Raw genomic sequence first — 20466 nt, forward strand, 5'->3', positions numbered from 1 at the left:
TGGGTTTCTAACCACAAGCCTGTAGTAAAAACACATTTTCCACCAATTGCATACTTGACCAAACTTAAGTGTCAGCATTCACTGTTGCATTCTCCAAATTCCCGAGCAAGTCTCTTTAGGTGGTGTTGTTGTGGGCGGGTGTCAGAACCTGCTGGTCGACCCGGATAATTTGTTATCAACGTGTTTAAACTTGCAGTTGTTGACATGCAATATCATTTAATGACACCCAAAATACATGAAGATGTTTTGCATTCATACGATTATATCCTTCTAGTTAAGCTTGTGGAAGTCGGGCCTACGTTTTGATGAATTATGTTTGTAAAAATCTCATCAGGCTTTATAGCGTGATCACACGATTAAAAAAGTTGTTGTTCCTGTTGATTTAGTATGTGGTGTATCAATCTTTCTTACTAAGATATCTAGAGAATTCTATTTGAAATGGGTACTCTGGTGATTTCATTATAATAAACTAATTGTACAGAACCTTCACTGCAGAAAATACAGCTCAATGTGCTTTACAACAAAGACATTACCAGCATCAAGGGGTTCATGATAAAAAAAACAAATAATTAACATAAAAACAAGGATAGAATGCAATAATTAACATAAAACAAGATAGATGATATTATTTGATCATAAAATAGTGCTATAAAAATTAGCACTGCACTCCCATACAGTTGGAGATACAACAAATACAATACATGAATTGAAAACGAATTGAAAGAGCACAAACATTTTATTGAAGACCATTTCTGCCAGTTAAGGGCAGATCAAGAGAAAAACAAGGCTTGATAACAAAAGAATTTCGTGGTCAGTCATAATTCAAAATCTGTTGTTCAGAAATAATTCAGAATGTGATTAAAAATTCAGACTGATGAAATGGAGAGTCAACCTCATGAGATAAAAAGGCATAATTATTAGTTAAAAAGTCAAACATTAGTCAAAAAACGCATAATTTTGAAAATAAAAAGTAATAATCATATGCTTTAACGTCAATTAGTAGTGAAAAGGTCACGATTATTAATTTAAACGTCACCAATATTAGAATAAAAATCAATGATATTAGTTAAGAGGCCAAAATTATTAATGAAAAAGTCATAATTATTATTTGAAAGTCAAAATAATTAGTTAAAAAGTCCCAATTATGAGTCAACATTTATCTTGATGACTTCATGAGAATTATTCTGTCAGACTTTATAATGCGACATCACACATTTATACATGTTCACTGTAGTTATAACTATTTTAAAACACACTCCTCCTTCAGCTGTGGAGGCTCGTAAGTCAACACAGCACCTCCTCTCCGAGAGCTTTACTTTGAAAATAACTCCCGGAAGTAGCCACCTTAACCCTCTTGAGCTTGACGGTGTCCAGACGCGCAGAGCCGCTGCGGTCCGTGCGGAGGCAGCGAGTGTTCGGACGGGAGCAGAGCTGAGCTGAGCGGCTCCAGGACGGTTCGTGTGTGTTCTGGTGGCTCTGAACGGAACCTGCTCCTCCACCTGCTCCACCACCTGCACCTCCACCTGCTCTGATATGACAGCGGCGCACCCGGGTTTGGGTGTGACAAACATCTCGTGTCACATCTGGGCTCGTCTCCGGGCTGCGTGGAGGCGCGGGTGACTTGACTTTTCTCCGCGCCGCCGTCCCTCCTCCCGCTCATGTGTGTTGGACGTGTTCAGAGTGGGTTCTGTCGGTCCAGAGCAGATGTTCTGGACGCTGCCCCCTGCGGATGTCACAGTGATTTACGCGCTGATGTCAGAGGGGCTGAAGTTGAAGTCCTGCTCTTGAAGGTGTGAGCTCACAAATGCATTCGCTCCTGGGCCGGGAGAAGAAAGAAGAAGAAGCCGGGTTTGGGTTCGAGCTGGGTCTGTCTCCGGGCTTTCTGCCCCACGCTGCCACCATGTTCAGCTGTGTGGGCTGCTTCTGGGTGCTCCTGTCCTCCGCTCTGGTCGCCGTGTGCAGCTTCAGCTTCATCTCTCCTGCCTGGATTGTTAAGGACCAGCTGAGGAACGGCCACCACCAGAACCAGCACCAGCACCACCAGCACCACCACAGCAACAACAACAAGGACTCCGTCAGCTTCGGCTTGCTGTGGCACTGCTCGGAGTCTCTGGACCACATGTACCGGTGCTACACCTTCGGGGGACTGGGCAAATTCGCAGAGATCCCCTCCAGCTCCTGGCAGGTAGGGTCACCACACACACACACACACACACACGTCAGTCACATGTGGGTGGAAGTGATCCCAGGATGAAAAGAGCAAAATTAATAAATCATTCAGCTTCCAAAGTCTAATTGCCGCGTTTAATCAAAGAAAATTACACCTGATGAGAAAACTGCTCCTGATTAGAAACATTTCATCAAAGGAGCTGATTGTGCACATTTCCTCTCAGGTGACAGAACCTCATTTGGTTTTTCACATATTTAAGAAACCCAGATGACAAAAGCTGCAGTGGCTCAGGATCCACTGACACGACCAGATGCGTCCTCAGTTTTTCACCCCCAAAAAAACCCCAACACATTTGGACCGGTGCCGTGAGAGAGGTGATTCATTGATCCGGTGGGGTGGGATCACACAGAGCAGCATCTGCAGCACAGCGTGGCAGACACACATCAAAGCTGTGAAAGTGGCGCCGGGCTTGGCGGGGCCCTCCTCCACCGATCAGGGCTCCCCCTCCAACCAGCGGGGATTTCAATTTCCACTCTCTTCTTGTTTTTTGTCAAATTGAACCCGGTCAGGGAGTGTGTGAGTGTGAGCTGGCTGCTTCTTCGGACCTCACCATTCAATCTCCCCACCCCGGGTGTGGAAACACCTGTGCAATTACATCCAACGACAATCACACTCAGGAAAATGGAAGGTTTGAGAGGGGCGAGCGTTTGATGGATCAGCTTGACTTGGGGGGGGGAAGTTTTGGGGAAGTGATGGAGATGCTTTGCTGCGGATGGCGCTGTGGGAGCCTGAACGCTTGTTAGAGCAGAAAACAATCGGCCTTGTTGGGAGGACTTGTGTTTGGGGTGCTTACTATTCATGCAAGCAGGGATAATTTCCTCCTTACCGCAGGCAGGCAGGCTGTTTGGACCCCCTCCCTCCCCAAGCCCTGCACCCCCCCCCCCCCCCACAAGAGGCTGCTACAGTGTACGAGCCACCTCTGGAGTTATGATTTATGTATGAAGGGAATTAGCATTTGAAAGGGAGATATTAATAAGTGGCTGCTTGTGTAATTGTAGCGCCAAGAGGGGAAGAATGCAACGCCTGGATTTCTGTGCACAGGTGAGACTGCACGGAGCGGATGCGACTCTCTGGATGTGTAGATGTGGTGTGAGACATTTAGCTAATTTGGCTAAAATCAGCAGTTAGTTAGCCAGTTGTCAGCGAGTCGATTAGTGTCTCTTCCCCTCTCAGTGAGGTAGCGAGCGTGCAGAGCCACACTTGTTATTACGGCGGTGAACCCCGAGCGCACGATCCCGCTCCCACAGCCATTAATAAAGGTGAAGGGGGCCATTAAGTTTTCATCAGAGCCACTTTATTACTCCACCACTCCTCAGTGATGTGCACATCGTTTTTGCTGATGCCTTCCGTTCTCAACTTGTCAACAACCTGCACACACGTAAACAAACCCTGTGCACTTCGCTCCAGCGTGTGTGCTCAGGCAGCGACACAGTAAAAGAGAGGATGAGTGCGTGTGGAGCTCTGCGGTCTCCATCGGGGAGGTGGAGTCTGAGAAAGACAGGCCGAAGCTCTGCAGAGGCTGTGAGAGTGAACCAGAGCAGGGTGAGGACAGGACAGGGGAGGAGGAGGAGGAGGAGGAGGAGGAGGCTGGCCTACTTGTGCTGGAGTTTCTGTGGGCTCCTCTGTCGTTGCTTCGTGTTGTCAAAAGCTTTTGCTTGGACCGAGCTGCCATCCAGAGCTGCTGGCGCTCAGGAGGACGCGCTGCAGGCCGTCGCCAGGCTGGCAGGGCAGCTGCATCCATTCAGCCACACACACATAAATGTTTGTACAGCTATCCTTGTGGGGACATTGCTCTGACACACCTCAGCCTGGACTACAGCCGGACAGATAATTAATTATTTGGGGCCGTTAGTGAGTAAAAAATTCTGATAAATCAGCAGATATTCTTTATTCACTGTTTATACACATACAGAATATATTCATAAGCTTCCTTTTTTTGCAACAGTCCCTCAGGTGTGGTTATTAAAGTGAAACTCTCGCAAAAAAACAAACAAACAAGGCTTTATTTGTGATTGAATATGAGTCAAACCTTTGTGTAAATGCATAATTACGAAGAAAGAGGCACTTTTAAGATTTACCGTAGTTCGTTTTCGGGCAAGCTAATTTTCAATGTGGTGCATGTGGCACTTTTACGCTAGCATCAAAATCTCTATTTTTAAAACACTAAGAAGGCTCGACACAACATGAAACTTTGCTCGTAGTATCACCAGGGTCTCTACACATGAACACGAGCATTGAGAACATTGTTTGTGTACACAGAGTTTACTAAAAAGAAGGTTTTTGGACAACTCACCTTAGAAGCTGCATCTCCAGTTCTGCCATCATAGCAGACAAAAAGTGTCGACCCCCGAGTGCGACCTAACAGGTAGCTTGCCTGAAAACGAAACTATGGTAAATCTTAAAAGTGCCTCTTTCGTCGTAATTATGCATTTACATGAAGGTTTGATTCATATTTAATCACAAATAAAGCCTTGGTTGCTGTTTGGCACACGTGATGATGTAATGGTGGCAGGTTATTTTAATTCACAGGTTAAAAATAAACTTTAATGTCCAAATCGATAAACTTCAATGTAAATTTAACAGCCAGAAATTAACCCAAGCATCTTTTTCTGCAGTATGTTATGTTACAAAATCATCAACATACACGCTAATATCAAGATATATGTGAGGGCCCAATATCAGCCCATACAATCGTCCAACCTTTAACCTCACTAGGACCTCAGAAATGACATTTTGCCTCATTAGATCTTTGGTCCCCATAATGACGACTGGTCCCCATAATGTGTTAACCAGCGTAGGTCCCCAATTGGTAACACTATGTTCTTACACACACACACACACACACACAGAAAAAAAAAAATACTTGACCCTCCTTTTCCATTACAAGTAATATTGCTGTGTTTTCTTTGTCTTTTTTCTAGTTGCATTCACCGAAGAATGCAAAAACTGAGTTACCTTGAAGACTTTGACTGTTAGGATGCGTCTGTACTTGTTTGAGTCTCTCAGTTGTAACTATCTTAACCTGCACGCTATTAACAAGTTGGAAAGTGGTTCTTCACAGTGACTCAGCATGATCAGCAATCCATAAAAACTCAACTTTTTTCAGTTGATCAGCGCAGCACATCACCACTAATCTGATTGCAACTGGAAAGCTTTTGAAATGCCTCTCCTGCATCGTGGTTTTCCACATAAATTATTCCTTGTATTACTCCTGCTCGCTCCTGCTGGGTCGCTTGATTTTTCCCATCAGCGCAGATGTAGAGCAGCAGCAGTAGTAGCGCCTGTGCACACACACACATATTAGCGTATGCACATGTGTGTGTGGAAGTCAGTGGAGGTGTGAAAGCGTGCGGTGGTGGTTGCCAGGTTGAGCACGTCAATGGAGGAGGTGCACTGTGAGCCGCTGCTAGGTAAAGTGTGAAGGAGGACGACGGCGCCTGCCAGAAAACATTTTCACCTGAACTTGTTAACAGCTTACGTGCTTCCAGCTGCTTCACAGCGCTAAACACTGGAGCTGGATTAGCTTGGCCTCTGTAGGAACCAGCAAACAGCTCAGACACACACACATCGGTGTGTACGCAGGAGGCGGTGTGTGTTCTGGGTGCTCTTGGATCGCGCTGTATGTGTTCGCCGTGTCTGCGGTGGCATGTGTGCGCCCGCCGAATGTCAATGTTGTCTTGTAGCCCTAAATGAGTCGTGGCCGAGCTCCAGGAACACTGATTGGAAAATGAGTCGGTCCTCGCCTTTTTTTTTTTTTTTGGTCCTCTGTCTGTGCTGGAAATGGCAGCGAGACAAGGCGGAGATTGTGGACTGTAGAGCAGCGGATGTGATTGGCTTCCATTGAAATCCTCTGACACACGAGACAAAACAATCGGCCCATGTTGTCTTTTCACACACGCTAAAAAGATGAATTATAGACATTAGCTGGAGATGTTTTACCATGCCTAATTGCCAGCTACCTATGAAGAACACTTACTGGTGCGGAAAGTCTGCTCGACGCTCCAAATGTCATTTCACCACTCAGTGAGCCAGAACTAGTTTAAAGTAGATAGATAACTCATTTAATGAAATTCACTTGTGATTCCTTTGTCTGGCTGCAACTCAGCTTTTGTCTTTGCCTTTGAGTTCTGCAGTGAAAAAAAAAGGATGTTAGGGCCAAAAGTTTTAGTGTCCTCTATGTGTGTTAACATGTTATTTTACATTCAAATCTGTTATATAACATTGCAACTACTGAAATGATTTTTAAGCATCCTAAATGTCAGTATGTAATCTGTATTTTGGGGAATATTATCCAGGTCGTACAATAAGATCACGCTCTGCAGGTTGCAGCAGTTTCACTGCTCGTGTTGCTGTCTGCAGCGCGGAGAAGGTAATGAACCAAAACAGATTAAGGCTTCAGTTAATCAGCAGAATAGACTTAAAATCCAATTACACAGAAACTGGAAGTCAGTTCCAAATACATCAACCAAAGACAGCAAAATATAACATGTGTGTTTACTATATATCTTTATTTAGGTTTCTATTTTGATAGCTCTTTGTGCACTTGTAGTACTTTTCGAAGTGTGTTTTAAAAAAAAAATTATTTGGCCTTTATTTAGTGGACTTTACTGATGTTGGATACATTTGAAATCAAACCTTAACCTGTTAGTGAACGCCCCAATTTTAAGGTTCTTTTTCCAAAACGACATACCGAAATTAAAAGTATGACAGCTCCCACATAGTTTGAGACTCAGGGATGTGCTTGGTACCATTGGAAAGGTAACACCCTCAAGTTTGTTTTAGAAGTGTAAGTGTGATTCTATGACATACTGACACAGAGTTACAGAGGTTGGAACACAGGTTTTGGTTTCCGTCCAATTAAAATGTCAATAAACTGACTAAGATATAAGGGTTCAGGTATGTCTATGGACACAGCAGACACAATTAGGCCATAGCCACAGGTCTCAGCTTGCTACACTCAAAATCTGAAGTCAAAAGACTAAAAAATTGATTTTTCACACATTTTTTTCTAAAGGCATGTCTGTGTGTTTTGCTTGGGTCCTTTTCTTTCCAAGAGCGCCTACTGAGATTCAAAGGCTTATAACTTGAGAACCCCTTTACCTAGAAACATAATCTTGGTCTCAAATGAAAGCTAAGACCCTGCAGGGTTTCTTGTTTGTTTCCTGATTTGATGCTGCTCATTCTGGGATAGAATGACAGAGACATAACCATTGAAAACAACATTTTTACCATTCCGCCTACAGGATTTTGATAAGAAAAAGCCAAAGTGAACTTGAAAAATGTTTTTATATAAATATTATAAAAGAAGAAAAACTTAGCAATACAAACAGAACAGTGCAAGATAGTGCAAAGAATAAAATAGTGCAAAATATAGAAGAGCAAACCAGTGCAAAACGTCACAGTGCAAAAATGCAGACATCAAACAGTGTGCAGCATACTGTTAAGATCTGATGCTTAAAACTATTAGCAAAGTTTTTACAAAGTTTTGGAACGCCCCCTCTTAGTGAACGGTGTTCCTATGTTGGAACGGTGACCTGTAACAGGTTCAGGAATCATGTGGGTGTCAGAAACTTGACAGTTGTGGGTTCATTTTAAATGACTTGTCAACCGGTGAATAAAATCGTAATCTGACTTTATTGGGACTTCCAAACTACTGCAGATAAGTTAGTGTAATAAAAACATGCAATTAAACATGTCGTATGAATTTTACAACATTTGTAGGGTATTGCAGGGAGGAAATATGAATAACTCAGGGGAGGAAACATGAGGTTTGTGACGAACTCGACGGTTTAGCCCTCAGAGGACGGCGGGTTCACACAGATCCACCAGTTCATGTGCCGCCTGATAAAAGAATGATGGACAAGGTCTGGCCTTCATCTCCCTGAACAACATGAGGAAAGAATGAAGGGTCTGAGCCGGACACGTGGGGCATGAAGGTGCATGGACACACACACACACACACACACACACACACTTTCCCGAGGGAGTCAATGTGTTCCTGTCCACTTACTGACAGATACGGCGGCTCAACAGACTCGCGGAGGGCTGTGAAATCTCCACTGAACAGAAAGCCGTCATATTCGTCCTTGATGCAGACTCGAGTTGCTGCTTAGATTTACTGTGGCAGTAAAGCTCCTCTCTCCCTCTCCGCCTCTTATAGCCTCTCTCCCGTAATGCTAATGGGGGAACCTCTGTGGTGAAAGCCATTTGTGTGGAAGTGTGTCTGCCTGTTATAAATGATGTTATGGGGTCTAATGCACATGTTGTATTGCTCCTGCCTCTCCCCCCCTCCGTGGGGAGTTCACTGCCCAGTTTGCATGTGAGACTAAAGGAGGACTTGTCTGGCTGCTTTCTCCTGTCGACCTCATTCTGTTTCCAGCCGCGTGTACGGTGCTTTTTTTCCACGGAGGCAGGTTCACCACACACGCAAGTATGATTAGACGACTCTGAGTGATGAGACGTACATGCACAAACACTCACATGCACACAACGAGATGAAAAGACTGATGCAGATCCGCGCGCAGAAAAGACTCTCTCAGCCGTCAGAGTGCGATCAAAAGAGACATTGATGTGATGTGCAGTGGCTGTCGGTGTCAGCGCCGATGCAGTAATTAAGGGTTCAGGGGAGGGAATGCCGCAGGACATTAGAAGCAAAGAGAAAGAAGTAGACCCAGTGAGTCATTTCAATAAAAATCCTTCTGTTGTTACCCTTAAAAAAAAAAGGCCTAACCTAAAAGAGAATGTGATTTCTGAAAGAAGCGGCGCAGCACAAAGCAGCCATCATCCATATTCTCCCTCCCCGAACAAACCGCTTCCTTTCAGCCGATATCATAAAAGGACTTCCACCTGCAGTGTTGCGGCGAACGACTCCAACCCATTTCCCACTTTGCTTTGCCTCCCCCGCCCCCCCGACCTTTACTGCAGCCTCTTGTTGTCCGAGCACTTACCTACGAACAAGAAAAGAGCAAAGAGCACAGCGACGGTCGAGAGGGGCGGGCAACACACGGGGGGTCAAGAAGCGTTTCACTGCCGTCTCTTCCGCCGCGTCGTCTTTTCAGGCGGCTGGTTTATTTCAGGGCAGCGCGGAGAAGCACGTCGTCTGCTTTATGAGACAAACACGGCCTCAGACGCAGCCTAATATAAATTAGTGCTGGTTTGTATTTGGCTGTCTGATCAACTTGACTTATACCAGGTACATAAATAGACCCGTAGCAAAAAAAAACTAGCAGGAGGAGGCGCCGGGACGGGACAGAGAGATAGATGTTTGCTCCTTTGACAGCAAGTCTTGCGTGAAATGTGGTGCGCCGGCTTATTATCATACAGTGCATGTTTACTTCAAGGCCGCTGTCTGACTGGTGACAATATTAATGGTAGGCGGTATGTATACAGAGGAACGTTTACAATGATGGATTTAGGTGAGAATGGGCCATTTGGAAGGCATCCCGGTTCTAGTTCCTACTCTCAAAAGCAATTATTTGCTTTTTCTCACCTCCTGTTTGAACCAAACCTCTTGTATGTTCACTGTGAAGTAACACAATGTGACAGAATCTATTGGAATGTGCGTAATATATGTGCTGATCTGACGCTCATCAATACTCTTGCTTGTTGTCTGTGGAAGGCTCTTAAAGGATCACGCTAGTGTCTCGGCACTTATTGTGCCGTTAACTACATGTTGTGAACACAACCAGTTTTCACATTGATTTTCTTCTACCACCCGTGAAGCTGCTGGTTTCAGTTCATGTCAGCACACAATGAAAATCAACAGACGGGTGTTTTGAGACTTGCATGAGAAAAGGTAATCTACCGCAGTGAATATTAGCTGCTTTTTATTCATTTGTTTATTTATTTATTTATATTTCCGTGTGTCATGATGCAGAAATACAGTTTGAAGCAGCGACTGTTCCTGGAGCCGTTCATGCCGGTGCCTTCAAGGACGCTCTGACATCTGAGACTTCCAAGTAGGCTGATGATCAGAAGATTTTTTTTAAAGGCTAAAGGATACTTTTATTCTGGATGTCTACTAGAAAACTTAACATGCCCTGATATAAAAGAAAACACATCATTCTCTCATGCTATTCAGACTCAAAAATGACATTTTGTTTCACCTTGATACTTTCACAGTATTTATGTTTATATAGCACCTGAATCTGCTTCATGAAAAATCTCACTTTAACATCAGTGATGCCTTTAATTCCCCACACTTGTTTGTTCTTTGGGGTTCCAGATTTCAGTTCCTAATAAGCCTCCTGTTTCAAGATAAAACTCCCAAGCGAACCCCCGCCCAGACCTCGCCACTTCCCAGGGGGAGGCACGGCGCCCCCTCGCTCCCGGTGCGACTGTCACCGTGTTGCGTTGTCAGGGCGGGGAGCGCCGGGGGTCTGATTTCTTTTAAACACTGCTGGTGTGAACAGGAATTTGTTTGAAACCGGAGGAGAGAAAGAAAACGTGTTTTTAAGTCTCAGAGGAGCAGAAGGAAGTAAAACTTAACCCTGTCTGATGTATTTATGTGTAAACATTATGTATCTATGTATTGATCTGCATACATCAATCCACAAGGTAAATACATACATTAATACATTTGGAGAAGCCACCAAATGATCCTTACATTCCATTTTGTACCATTTCTCCTCTGCATACATACGGGAGCTCATTCTCGCATTTCTTCCTGTAATCTCACTCTAAAGTTTTACATGTTAGAGCGTCTTCAAACACTTGAACACGAAAAGTTTAGTTCACATCTCCAGAAAAAAAAGCTCCAACTCTCTGCAAAGTCGATTTTCATGCTGTTTAGAGAAGAATGTAAAGCAGCGACTGCCTGGAAGGGAGGTAATCAATTTAAAAGGCTTTAGAAAATGTTTGCCAGTAATGTTGAGAATATTGGATTTGTAGTTCATTTAATTCGGTCGACTTTAATGACCGCGCGGCTTTGCTCCCGGAGTTTGGTGCCAGAACAGTTTATAGCAGCGAGGTTCCATCGACAACATCCAACAAGATTACAGAAATACACACAGAAACATGAGGAACACATCGGAGTGGGGAACATGCAAACTCAACAGCATTCTTTAAAATAGGCAGTAGGGCTGCACTATTCTGGAAAAAATGTGAATCACGATTTTTTTGCTTAGAATTGAGATCACGATTCTCTGGCACGATTTTTTCACAAAATGTTTATTGCACTGATGAGTAAAAAAACATTGTAGTATGGCAGAGGCATAAAGCAATGTTTTTTTTTTGTTCAAGTTCTATCATTGGATGAGAAATGATTTTTACAAAAGAAAAGAAAATTATAATTTGTCTCCAAGATGAGAGGGAATCCTTTAATCCCTCATGTTGTCCAGTGTTTATTGGGGCCGTATCTTTGGCTAGGTGATATGTGATAGCTGCTTTGATCGGCTTTCTAAAACGGAGGCGTAATATTCATCAAGTAAACATGTGACGTGACATGAAGCCCGAAGTTGGGCTGGTCACAGTTGACAACAAATTTGTCTTCAAAATAAGAGCTTTACATTGCACCCCATTGTAGTTTAGAACTGGGTTCTTAGCGGGGGGCTTTTACTTTGAAAGTAGCGACCGTTTCTAGCTTGCGCTACAACAACAAGCTAACACAACGAAACCGCTAGAGATCCAGGAGAAGCTAGCATCTCCCGGATCTCAGCGGCTGTCCAGTTGCTCAACTAGCAGGCGAGTAGGAAATAAGTGTACCCTCTGAAGCGGCAAATCGGCAGACCTAAACAGACTCTCAATTTGCCGCCTTCTGTCTAAAACCGTGGACCTAGCTGCCCAAAAGACAGGCAGATTGGCGGCTTGCTGCCCTGTCGGCTTCTCACTCACTCCTTCCAAACACTCAACTGCAGGGCTTCCTCAGCTGAATCCCGTGTTGTAGAGCTTTACTACAGGTTGAGGGAGGAGGCAGCGGCAGTGCTGCGTTTGGGGGCGCTTCGAAAAATCCGGGAGGAAAATTGGAGCATTTGTTTGTGATTCAGCTCGAGATATAAAATGCTCCAGAATCGCTATGTGTAGAAATAAGATCACGTGTATGTGTGAATCGAGATCGCGATTTTTTTAACGATTTTTTGTGCAGCCCTATTAGGCAGTATGTTGGGTTTCAGTAAAGAGCAGTTTTGTCTTAAGAACTTAAATCAATCTGTAATCTGTAAGAATTCCTGTCAATTCTTACTCAAAACAAAAAAGAGGATAGCATATGATCAGAATAACCGCCAAGTGCTGCTAACCGTAGCTTCCATTAGCAGGTTAGCTCAGTTAGCCGTGCAGCTAGAAGTCCAGACAGTGAGCATGGACTACCGGGCAGTGCTAGCATGCTAGCTTTTAACTGGAAAAGGGACAGACGTAGCTGGTTAGCATGCTAACTTAGGAAGATATAAGTGTTATTTCTTCACATTCTGTTCATCATTTAGTTCATTTTATTGATGTTTACAACTAGAATTCGTACATTTTGCACCTTTAAGAACCTAAAATAGTATGTTTGTTTCTCCTAACATGAGCAACATGCGGGTCATGATTGTGCTCGTGGACACTTTGACATGCGGAGGTGAAGATTGACCCACCGACCCTACAATATATGCTGAGCCTCTGTAAGACCCGAGACAGCCGCCCACTCAATGTTTCCTCATGATTAAAGTAAAGGGAGGTGCAGGGCGTGTCCTCCCTCAATCCAATCCAACTGTGGCGTCTGTAGATTTTCTCTCACATTACCTGGATATGGGATTTCGGGGGGGGGAGTGTGTCGACAGGCGGAGCAGGGCAAGAGGTCGCCGCTGCACACCGGAGAGGAATTGAATGTGCAGAGGAACAGCTGTCCAGATGATGGATAGAACAGGTGCCTCGGAGAGAGATGAGGAAGAGGAGGAGGAGGGGGGGACATGTTGATCTGCATTTTATACCCATCTCGGGGAAGTCAGGAGGAAATCAGTCCGTCTGAGGAGGAGAAGGATTTATGATCTCATCAGCGTTGATGGATGGATGCTACCTGCAGTGTGTGATCATTTTCTGCTGCTTCTTATATCTGATATCTGACGCTCTCTCAGCAAAGCGGGCGCAGCAAAACACTCGCTTTGATGAAAGCCGCCGATGGTCAAAAAAGTGATGTACTCCGCCGGCGGACAGGAAATGTTTCCTCAAATATTGGCAGCGGCAAACGTTTATCTCTCTTATGAATAATACTCTTTGCTTTGGTGATATTTAATAGTCTCTGATCAGCAGATCGCAGGTAGACACAGCGAGCCGTCTGCCTGATAGGAGACGGCGAGGGATGGGGCAGCTGAACCGAGCGCCGTTTCCCTTCAGCCTGCTGAGTCAGCGGGCTCCGGGAGGGCCGTCGTCCATTTGTTAAGCGGCCTGTCACATCCACTGCCTTCACTGTGGATCCTGCGGGTAGTTTATGTATTGATTTAACAGGGAGCCTTTCTCCATTTTTTAACATAAATGATGGCTCACTTGGCTCGATACACTGAAGTCGGTCGCAGCCGGCCTCCATCAGTAGTCAGAGCACAGGGGCAGCAGGTAAAAGAGCTCAGTAATAACCCTTTAATACGCTAAATCCACCTCCCCTCCACATCTTAAAGCCGACACTGTGCGGGGAAGAAGTGTCTTTAAGAGGAGGAGATGCTACTTTTATGGAATCAACTATTTTGTGGTAGTCGGCCGTGTCTGTGTGCAGTTTCGCTGCTCCACTTTTTCACTTCTCATGAATCCTACAACATCAAAACACAAAGCTCCCGGGGATCCGCATCCGAGCTCCACAACACAACTTCTCCGTCGGATCCCGGAGCGAGTCGTTCAGCTTCAGAGAAGAAAACCCCACAAGTCCCATGTGTGCAGAGTTCTATTCTGTGCTATTTAAAGGGAAATGTCACTGAATTTCTGCTTTGAAATATCTGACTCTTGTAAGCTCTCAGACAGTTTAGACATGTCAGACATAAAGAAAAAAAAAAATTAGCCGCTGGTTGGGACACGAGCTGCCAGCGTTTCCCCTCAGAAGTTTAGATACGGGGTCAGAAGGGAATTGCAGCATCTAATCGGATTTTCTGATCTTCCTGTGGGGAGTTTGGCTGTCTGACTCCAGGCAAAGACTCTTCTCCTCGCTCACTGAAACTAGATGGAAGCAGGCGTTGTGTGGGAAAACTTCACTGCACCTATCGGAGTTCATGTTTTTGTGCATCAACAGCAGACAGACTGACCTTGAAGGACGACACGGCTTCATACTAGTGCCCCTTTAAAGGGATATTCCGGTGTAAATTTAATCCATGGTCTAACACACCGTGAAACTGTGTTAGACTCCCTCTCGAGAGATCAAGTTAGCAGACCGCTAATTTACGGAGTTTTATCAACCTCAGAAACGACCGCACGACAACAATACACTGCAGTAAATGGATCCAAATATAAACCGCCACCAAAAAGCCACAAATAATGCTCAGAACAGCACCAAACTTCAGCAACAGTACAAATAGGGTCTCAGCACATAGTCCGGGGCATCTAACCTCCGCTAGCTTAGCTGGATTTCTACTGAAAAGCTGACTAAATTTACCACTTTCTGCAGCAGCTTCCTGTTGACGGGAAGTCCCGACGAGTCGATTACCGAGTGCAGTAGAGTTCCGCGGCTCATGGATGAAAATGTATGATTATGACTCCATGGAAAAGCAATCAAAGTTCATATGTGTCTTACCTGCCAGTTTATAACAGTTATTATCGAGAGCAGACAGGGAAAAGAACAGAATTGAGCATTTCTAACCGCACTCGGTAATCGTCGCATCGGGACTTCCCCGACCCGGAAGCTGATGGAGGAGAGTTGAAATCTGTTTTTAGCTTCCTTAAAGAAATCCAGCTAAGCTAGCGGAGGTTAGATGCCCCGGACTATGTGCTGAGACCCTATTTGTACTGTTGCTGAAGTTTGGTGCTGTTCTGAGCATTATTTGTGGCTTTTTGGTGGCGGTTTATATTTGGATCCATTTACTGCAGTGTAGTGTTGTCGTGCGGTCGTTTCTGAGGATGATAAAACTCCGTAAATTAGCGGTCTGCTAACTTGATCTCTCGAGAGGGAGTCTAACACAGTTTCACGGTGTGTTAGACCATGGATTAAACTTACACCGGAATATCCCTTTAAAAAGTCCAGTGTGTAGGTTGCAGATTTCAACACAGATGTGCTGCAAAAACGTGAAAGGCCAGTCTTTAGTTTGGACGCTCTGGGCTACTGTAGAAAACAGGGCAGGGTGCAACCTTGTGGAAGATGACCCAACCCCCTCTGTAGACTTAAAAAGGCTCATTCCATGTAATGAAAACAGCTCAACTGTTAATTTCAGGTGATTATAAACTCATGAAAACATAATTATGAAGGTTGTATTCCATTTGTGCTAATAGATACACCTGAATCCCACTCAGCTGACCTTTTTGTTTTCATCTGAGCTTCATCTTCACAGAACAGTATGCCACAGATGTGAAGTTTAGGCCAGCAGCATGTATTATTATCATCTTAATGTTTTTGCTTTAGTCGTTTCAACCCTCTTTTCTTTCTCATAAAAAAAAAACAGCTTAGGAGGGTAAAAATATGCCTCAATAAGAAGTTAATTTCCTGCTCTGCTACAGTGAAGAGTTTGACGCCGCTGTGCTAATGTGCCTCTCTGCAGAGAAGATAAATGTAGGAGCACCCAGCAGGATTCGGGCAAGAGGCAGACTAACACATTTGTGCGCCAGTAACATCTCAGATTAAAAATGTTCCTTTTTAAGACTGTTTGTGCCTATGAATCTATCGCGCCCCCCCCCTCCAAGTCCAGACGAACACGACTCCCGCATTTTGAGTTTGCTCCCATTAGTGGGTCGGTAAGTAATGACTTTAATAAGAACGGCGGCTCCTTGTTGACCATTTTTCCTTTTGAAACTCTTGTTGTGCGCCGACTCTTAAACAGGGACGGCTCAGTTACTTTGTGCTTTTTAAGATTCATACGTCTTCTTTGCTCTTCAAGCTGCCCTCGCTTATCATACATCAGTGTTGGCCCAGCGTGCGACAGCCATTTACAGAACTGAGCCTAATTAGTGACCTACTGTGTAACGATAAACTGTCATCATGTAAGATGAAGCAGCTCGGCGGCACGTTGTTGTCCGGTTACATCACTCTCTTCCCCGAGACCCGATAGGCCCGACTCCTTAACATGCACGAGCTGCTCTTGCTGCCATGAGGTTGATGCTTCATCAGACTGATGCAACCCTGATCCAGACCCGGTAACACGCTGATTAACCCCTCCAGTGGAGATCTTCTACTCTCTTCTTGATTTGTGGGAAAAAGAAACACCCCAGAGACAAAAACCAGAGAGGTGAACTCGCCGGTTCGACTCTTAAAACTAAAAAAAACGAAGAACTTTTTCTTAAATGGCAGCCTGCAGCCATATGTTCATTTTAACGGGGGGTTGAAGAAGCTGTAATCTGAGCGTGGCATGGAGCAGAAGTCTGACTTGCTGATGAAACGCAGCAGAGTGAGTGGTGGAGGCAGATATAGTAGCATTTCCAGTTGCTACAGTACAGTGTGTATGAATTATGAAATGTGCACTTGGGACCAGCGGTAGTGCAGATCATGCATAAATGCAAGAGCAAGCTGGGCTGGGTGAGTTTGTTTGAGGGTGTGTGTGAGTGTGTGCGAGCTGAAGGACAGAAGCCCACACGCTCTCTTAAACTCCTCTAATACAGGTGGAGGAGGTGGAGGCACGTGACGCACTCCTGCTTCTCCTTCTGTTAGAATTCAGCCCTGTTTAGCTGATGTTTTAAACCGGGGCGGCCATCAGTCAAACGCCAATATGCGAATATATAAGAGGTATAAATATTACATCAAAATACTGAAGAACTAAATGTCGGCTGGGATTTTATCAGCCGGTTTAAACTGGATTGTAGAAAGTAGCTTTCTGCTTAGAAGATGCTCCTTTCTAGAATCCAGTCATCGACTCGTTTGAACTTCCTTTCAGATGAATTGATTTTCTGAATCTTTAACTCATCTCTGTTCCTTTAAAACAACACACAGTGACACAGTTTGTTGATCTGTGTCATCTATTTCTACATGCATGTAACAATAGATGACAGCCGTGTTGCTCAAATGTGGTTAAACTAATCCAAGTTAACATGTTCGCAGGATAAAATGAGCCGGGAAATCTTAATTTGCAATTTAGAGTTGATTTGTTAATCTTGGAAGAAGTTATCTTTAGAAACATCTAAATAAAGGTTACATTTGTCGAGAGTTAATCCGGCCAGCGGTGATCGTGCGACTGCAGATGAGTGAGGTGAATGTGTCAGTAAAGTTTCCCAGCATGCATTGCTGCAACAAACTCCAGAAAACATGTCCACAGTCTCATGAGACTCCCAGAAAGAAAACAAACCAGCTGTGGCGTCACTGCGAGCGGTTCGTTAGCTTAGCCTAGCTTAGCACAAACCCTGGCTCTTGTTAAAGGTAATCTAATGGAAACAGACATTTAACTTAATATTTGAACATGATACAAAGTGTTAATTATCAAGCTTTTTTACGGAGAAAACCAGATTACCTGTTTCCAGTCATTATGCTCTTGTTTGCTAAGATGCTGCTTGCGTCGACTTCATATTTACAAGTTGTCTTCAGCAGCACAGTGAACATTTTGGTGTTGAAATTTAACAATTAAGGCCAAATTAACACTTGAATTTATGTCCCGATCTAAACTTGGATTGATTCTTTGTGCACATACTTTATTTACATGTACTTGTATAGATACATTTGCCACTTTATCACCTGTAAATTGTGCAGCGTACGAGTTACAGAAGCACCAGACAGTTGTGTGCTTGCAGTTTGGTTAGGTTTAGGTCAACACGACCTCCTCCCTGTTTGGACTTCCTCACTTTTTTACAAATCTTCACCAGCTGCCGTAATAATTAAAGGTCGTCGCCGAACAAGAAACATCACTGTGAGTCGCAATAAGCTGCTTTTATATCTGAAAATGAGCTCGTACGTGAGGTTTAACCTGAAAAGCCTTGGTCACAATTTCTGCTAACTCTCAACAAGAATGCACTTTTGCAGGGTCGGGCTTTAGGACATATTATTTAGAGTTGCAGAAACATTTTCAGACAGAATATCGCAGTTATCCACCCACAAATCACAGGACGACGAGCAGTGCTGTGACAGAGAACCTAATTCTGTACAAATGCTGCATTCGCTTCCACCGTTACGAGTGTAAAAGTGACAGTTCTCATACAGGCTTTTCAAATAATTCTGCCTTTTCGTCTCAGTTCTGACACTTTGAGTAGGTGGGTTGGTGCTTTTTTACGATTAGGAGTCATTTTATTTGCTTACAAACGGGGACTAAGTGAGCTCCAGCGAGGACAAACAGCTCCTCGCTTGACAGGACCTCTTACAGATGGAGCCTTACAGTATGTGGGCTGGAGTGTTATGAAGCCAACGTGAGAAGAGAGTACAGTATTTCTTCTGCACTTTGAAAAAAGGCAAAGTACTCCTCCCTTTTCCCTCCACCCTCCTCCCATCCTCTCATCTCCTGCTCGCCCCTCCGCTTCCTCTCCTCCTGCAGTATTCTGCTTTTTGATGTAAAAAAAAAAAAAAAGAAAAAAGATCCACCCTAATTTCTGAATCGGTGCACCAATTACGCTCGGCTGTTTGTTGGGATGCCAAACATTCGTTCATGTTAGTGATCAAACCTTCTTAATTCAGTCGGCTCCAGCATCCACTTCTTATTAGCATCTAGCTTTCAAAGCCAAGAGACAAAACAAGACAAATTCCAGCGGGGGGGAGGAGGACGCAGAAGTATTAGTCGGCTATAATTCAATTACAGCATCTATTGAGGGAGGAGAGAAAGGGGGGAAACTTTGCCTGGGGGTCGCTCTCTTTTGACTACCCATCAGCCCTCACCACCACCACCACCCGTCTATTATAGGAGCGCGATGGAAACCTCTGGCCTGACATCATTAAAGCAGGCTTTGAGGGATCCCATACATTTCAAAAAACCAGCTGTTTGATCCCGCCTATCTGATCTGATCGTCTTGTGTGATCTATTATGAACGAGGAGAGAGCAGAGAGGCGCTATTAAGAAGTTTTCTGCCTGCACAACAACCTGTACACCACCCTCCCTCCTCCTCCTCCTCCATCCTTTTTAATTGAGAGAGCTGAAGAGAGAGAGGAGGCAGGATTGTTGCTGCTGCTGCTGTTTGCAGTTTGGATGCTTTGCTCCCCCTCCTGCCGGGTGTGTGATGACTCCGATCTGATGCTGTAGTTTGGGGGCACGCGGAGGCAGGAGGAGGCGTAATGACGAGGACGTCGGCTATGTGATCTGCGCACGGTGATGAAAACAGAGGGAAACCAGTCGTGTGGAGCCGCAGTGTGTTTGCGTGGGCAGGTGGTGCTCGGCGCCGCCAGACGGACACTTGATCACCTGTCACGCAATTCCTGATTAACCCATAAACGGGGGAAACCGATTGTGCGAGCGCTTCTCTTCAAGTATTTTGGATTGTCCCTGTTAGTTAGACGTGAATCACCGGGGCTGCTCTGCTCGGTGTGGTTGTGAAAAAAAGGAGGTGTTTTCTCTCCGAACGATGAGCCGAGAATAGAAGCCTCTCTCAGCGCCCTATAGCCCTCCATAACAGCCTCTTACACATGAGTCACCGTCTGTGCTGCTCCACCTGAGGGTTTCATAAAGATGATTCTCCTCTGGGATAGCACCAGCGTGCATCTATTTCCTCTTCCTGCAGCGCTGCTGATGTGAAACTGGAACCGCGGGTTTTGTGTGTGTTTCTCCAGCAGTTCTGGGACTCGAGCCGCTCTGAACTTCTTTTTTTTTTTTTTGGCAGGTTGGCAGGTTACCCGAGGCAGTTTCATATTCACACAACTTCTATTCATAGACTGGAATAAATCTTTTGTCTAAAAGTCATTTTGAAAATGGAGAACACGATGGAACATAATGGCTTTACTGTGCAAGAAAGAAACAGCTCAGGTAAATCCTCTCCGCAGCGATCTCAGCTTCTCGTCAGCGTGGAAACATTTGGGCTGCAGTTTTTAAACTCTTGAACTCGTGACGTCACCGACGAGCAGCTCGTCTCGCGTGTTTCCTGCTGTCCTTCTGACCGCTGGATCATTATTACTGGCAGCACAGTTCATTTAGTTAAAAGCTTAGAAGGTGTAAAACAGACTTTAATGAGTCCTCTGGGGAGATCGCAGCACTGTGAAAGTTGAATCGGTTAAAAAACTGTTGAAACATCACTTAACG

At 44.6% G+C, this 20466-nt stretch overlaps 1 protein-coding gene across 1 annotated transcript in view; it reads left to right on the forward strand.

Moving 5' to 3' along the window:
• Positions 1-1345: 1345 nt before the first annotated feature.
• lhfpl7 (LHFPL tetraspan subfamily member 7) overlaps positions 1346-20466 on the forward strand; it is a 108275-nt gene continuing 89154 nt past the window's right edge. The window contains exon 1 of the mRNA XM_030436999.1: positions 1346-2185. Coding sequence (XP_030292859.1) covers positions 1805-2185 — 381 coding nt within the window. The 5' untranslated portion in view covers positions 1346-1804. The remainder of the gene's footprint in view (positions 2186-20466) is intronic.

This window comes from Sparus aurata, chromosome 13 (assembly GCF_900880675.1).
Source record: "Sparus aurata chromosome 13, fSpaAur1.1, whole genome shotgun sequence".
Taxonomy (NCBI): Eukaryota; Metazoa; Chordata; class Actinopteri; order Spariformes; family Sparidae; genus Sparus; species Sparus aurata.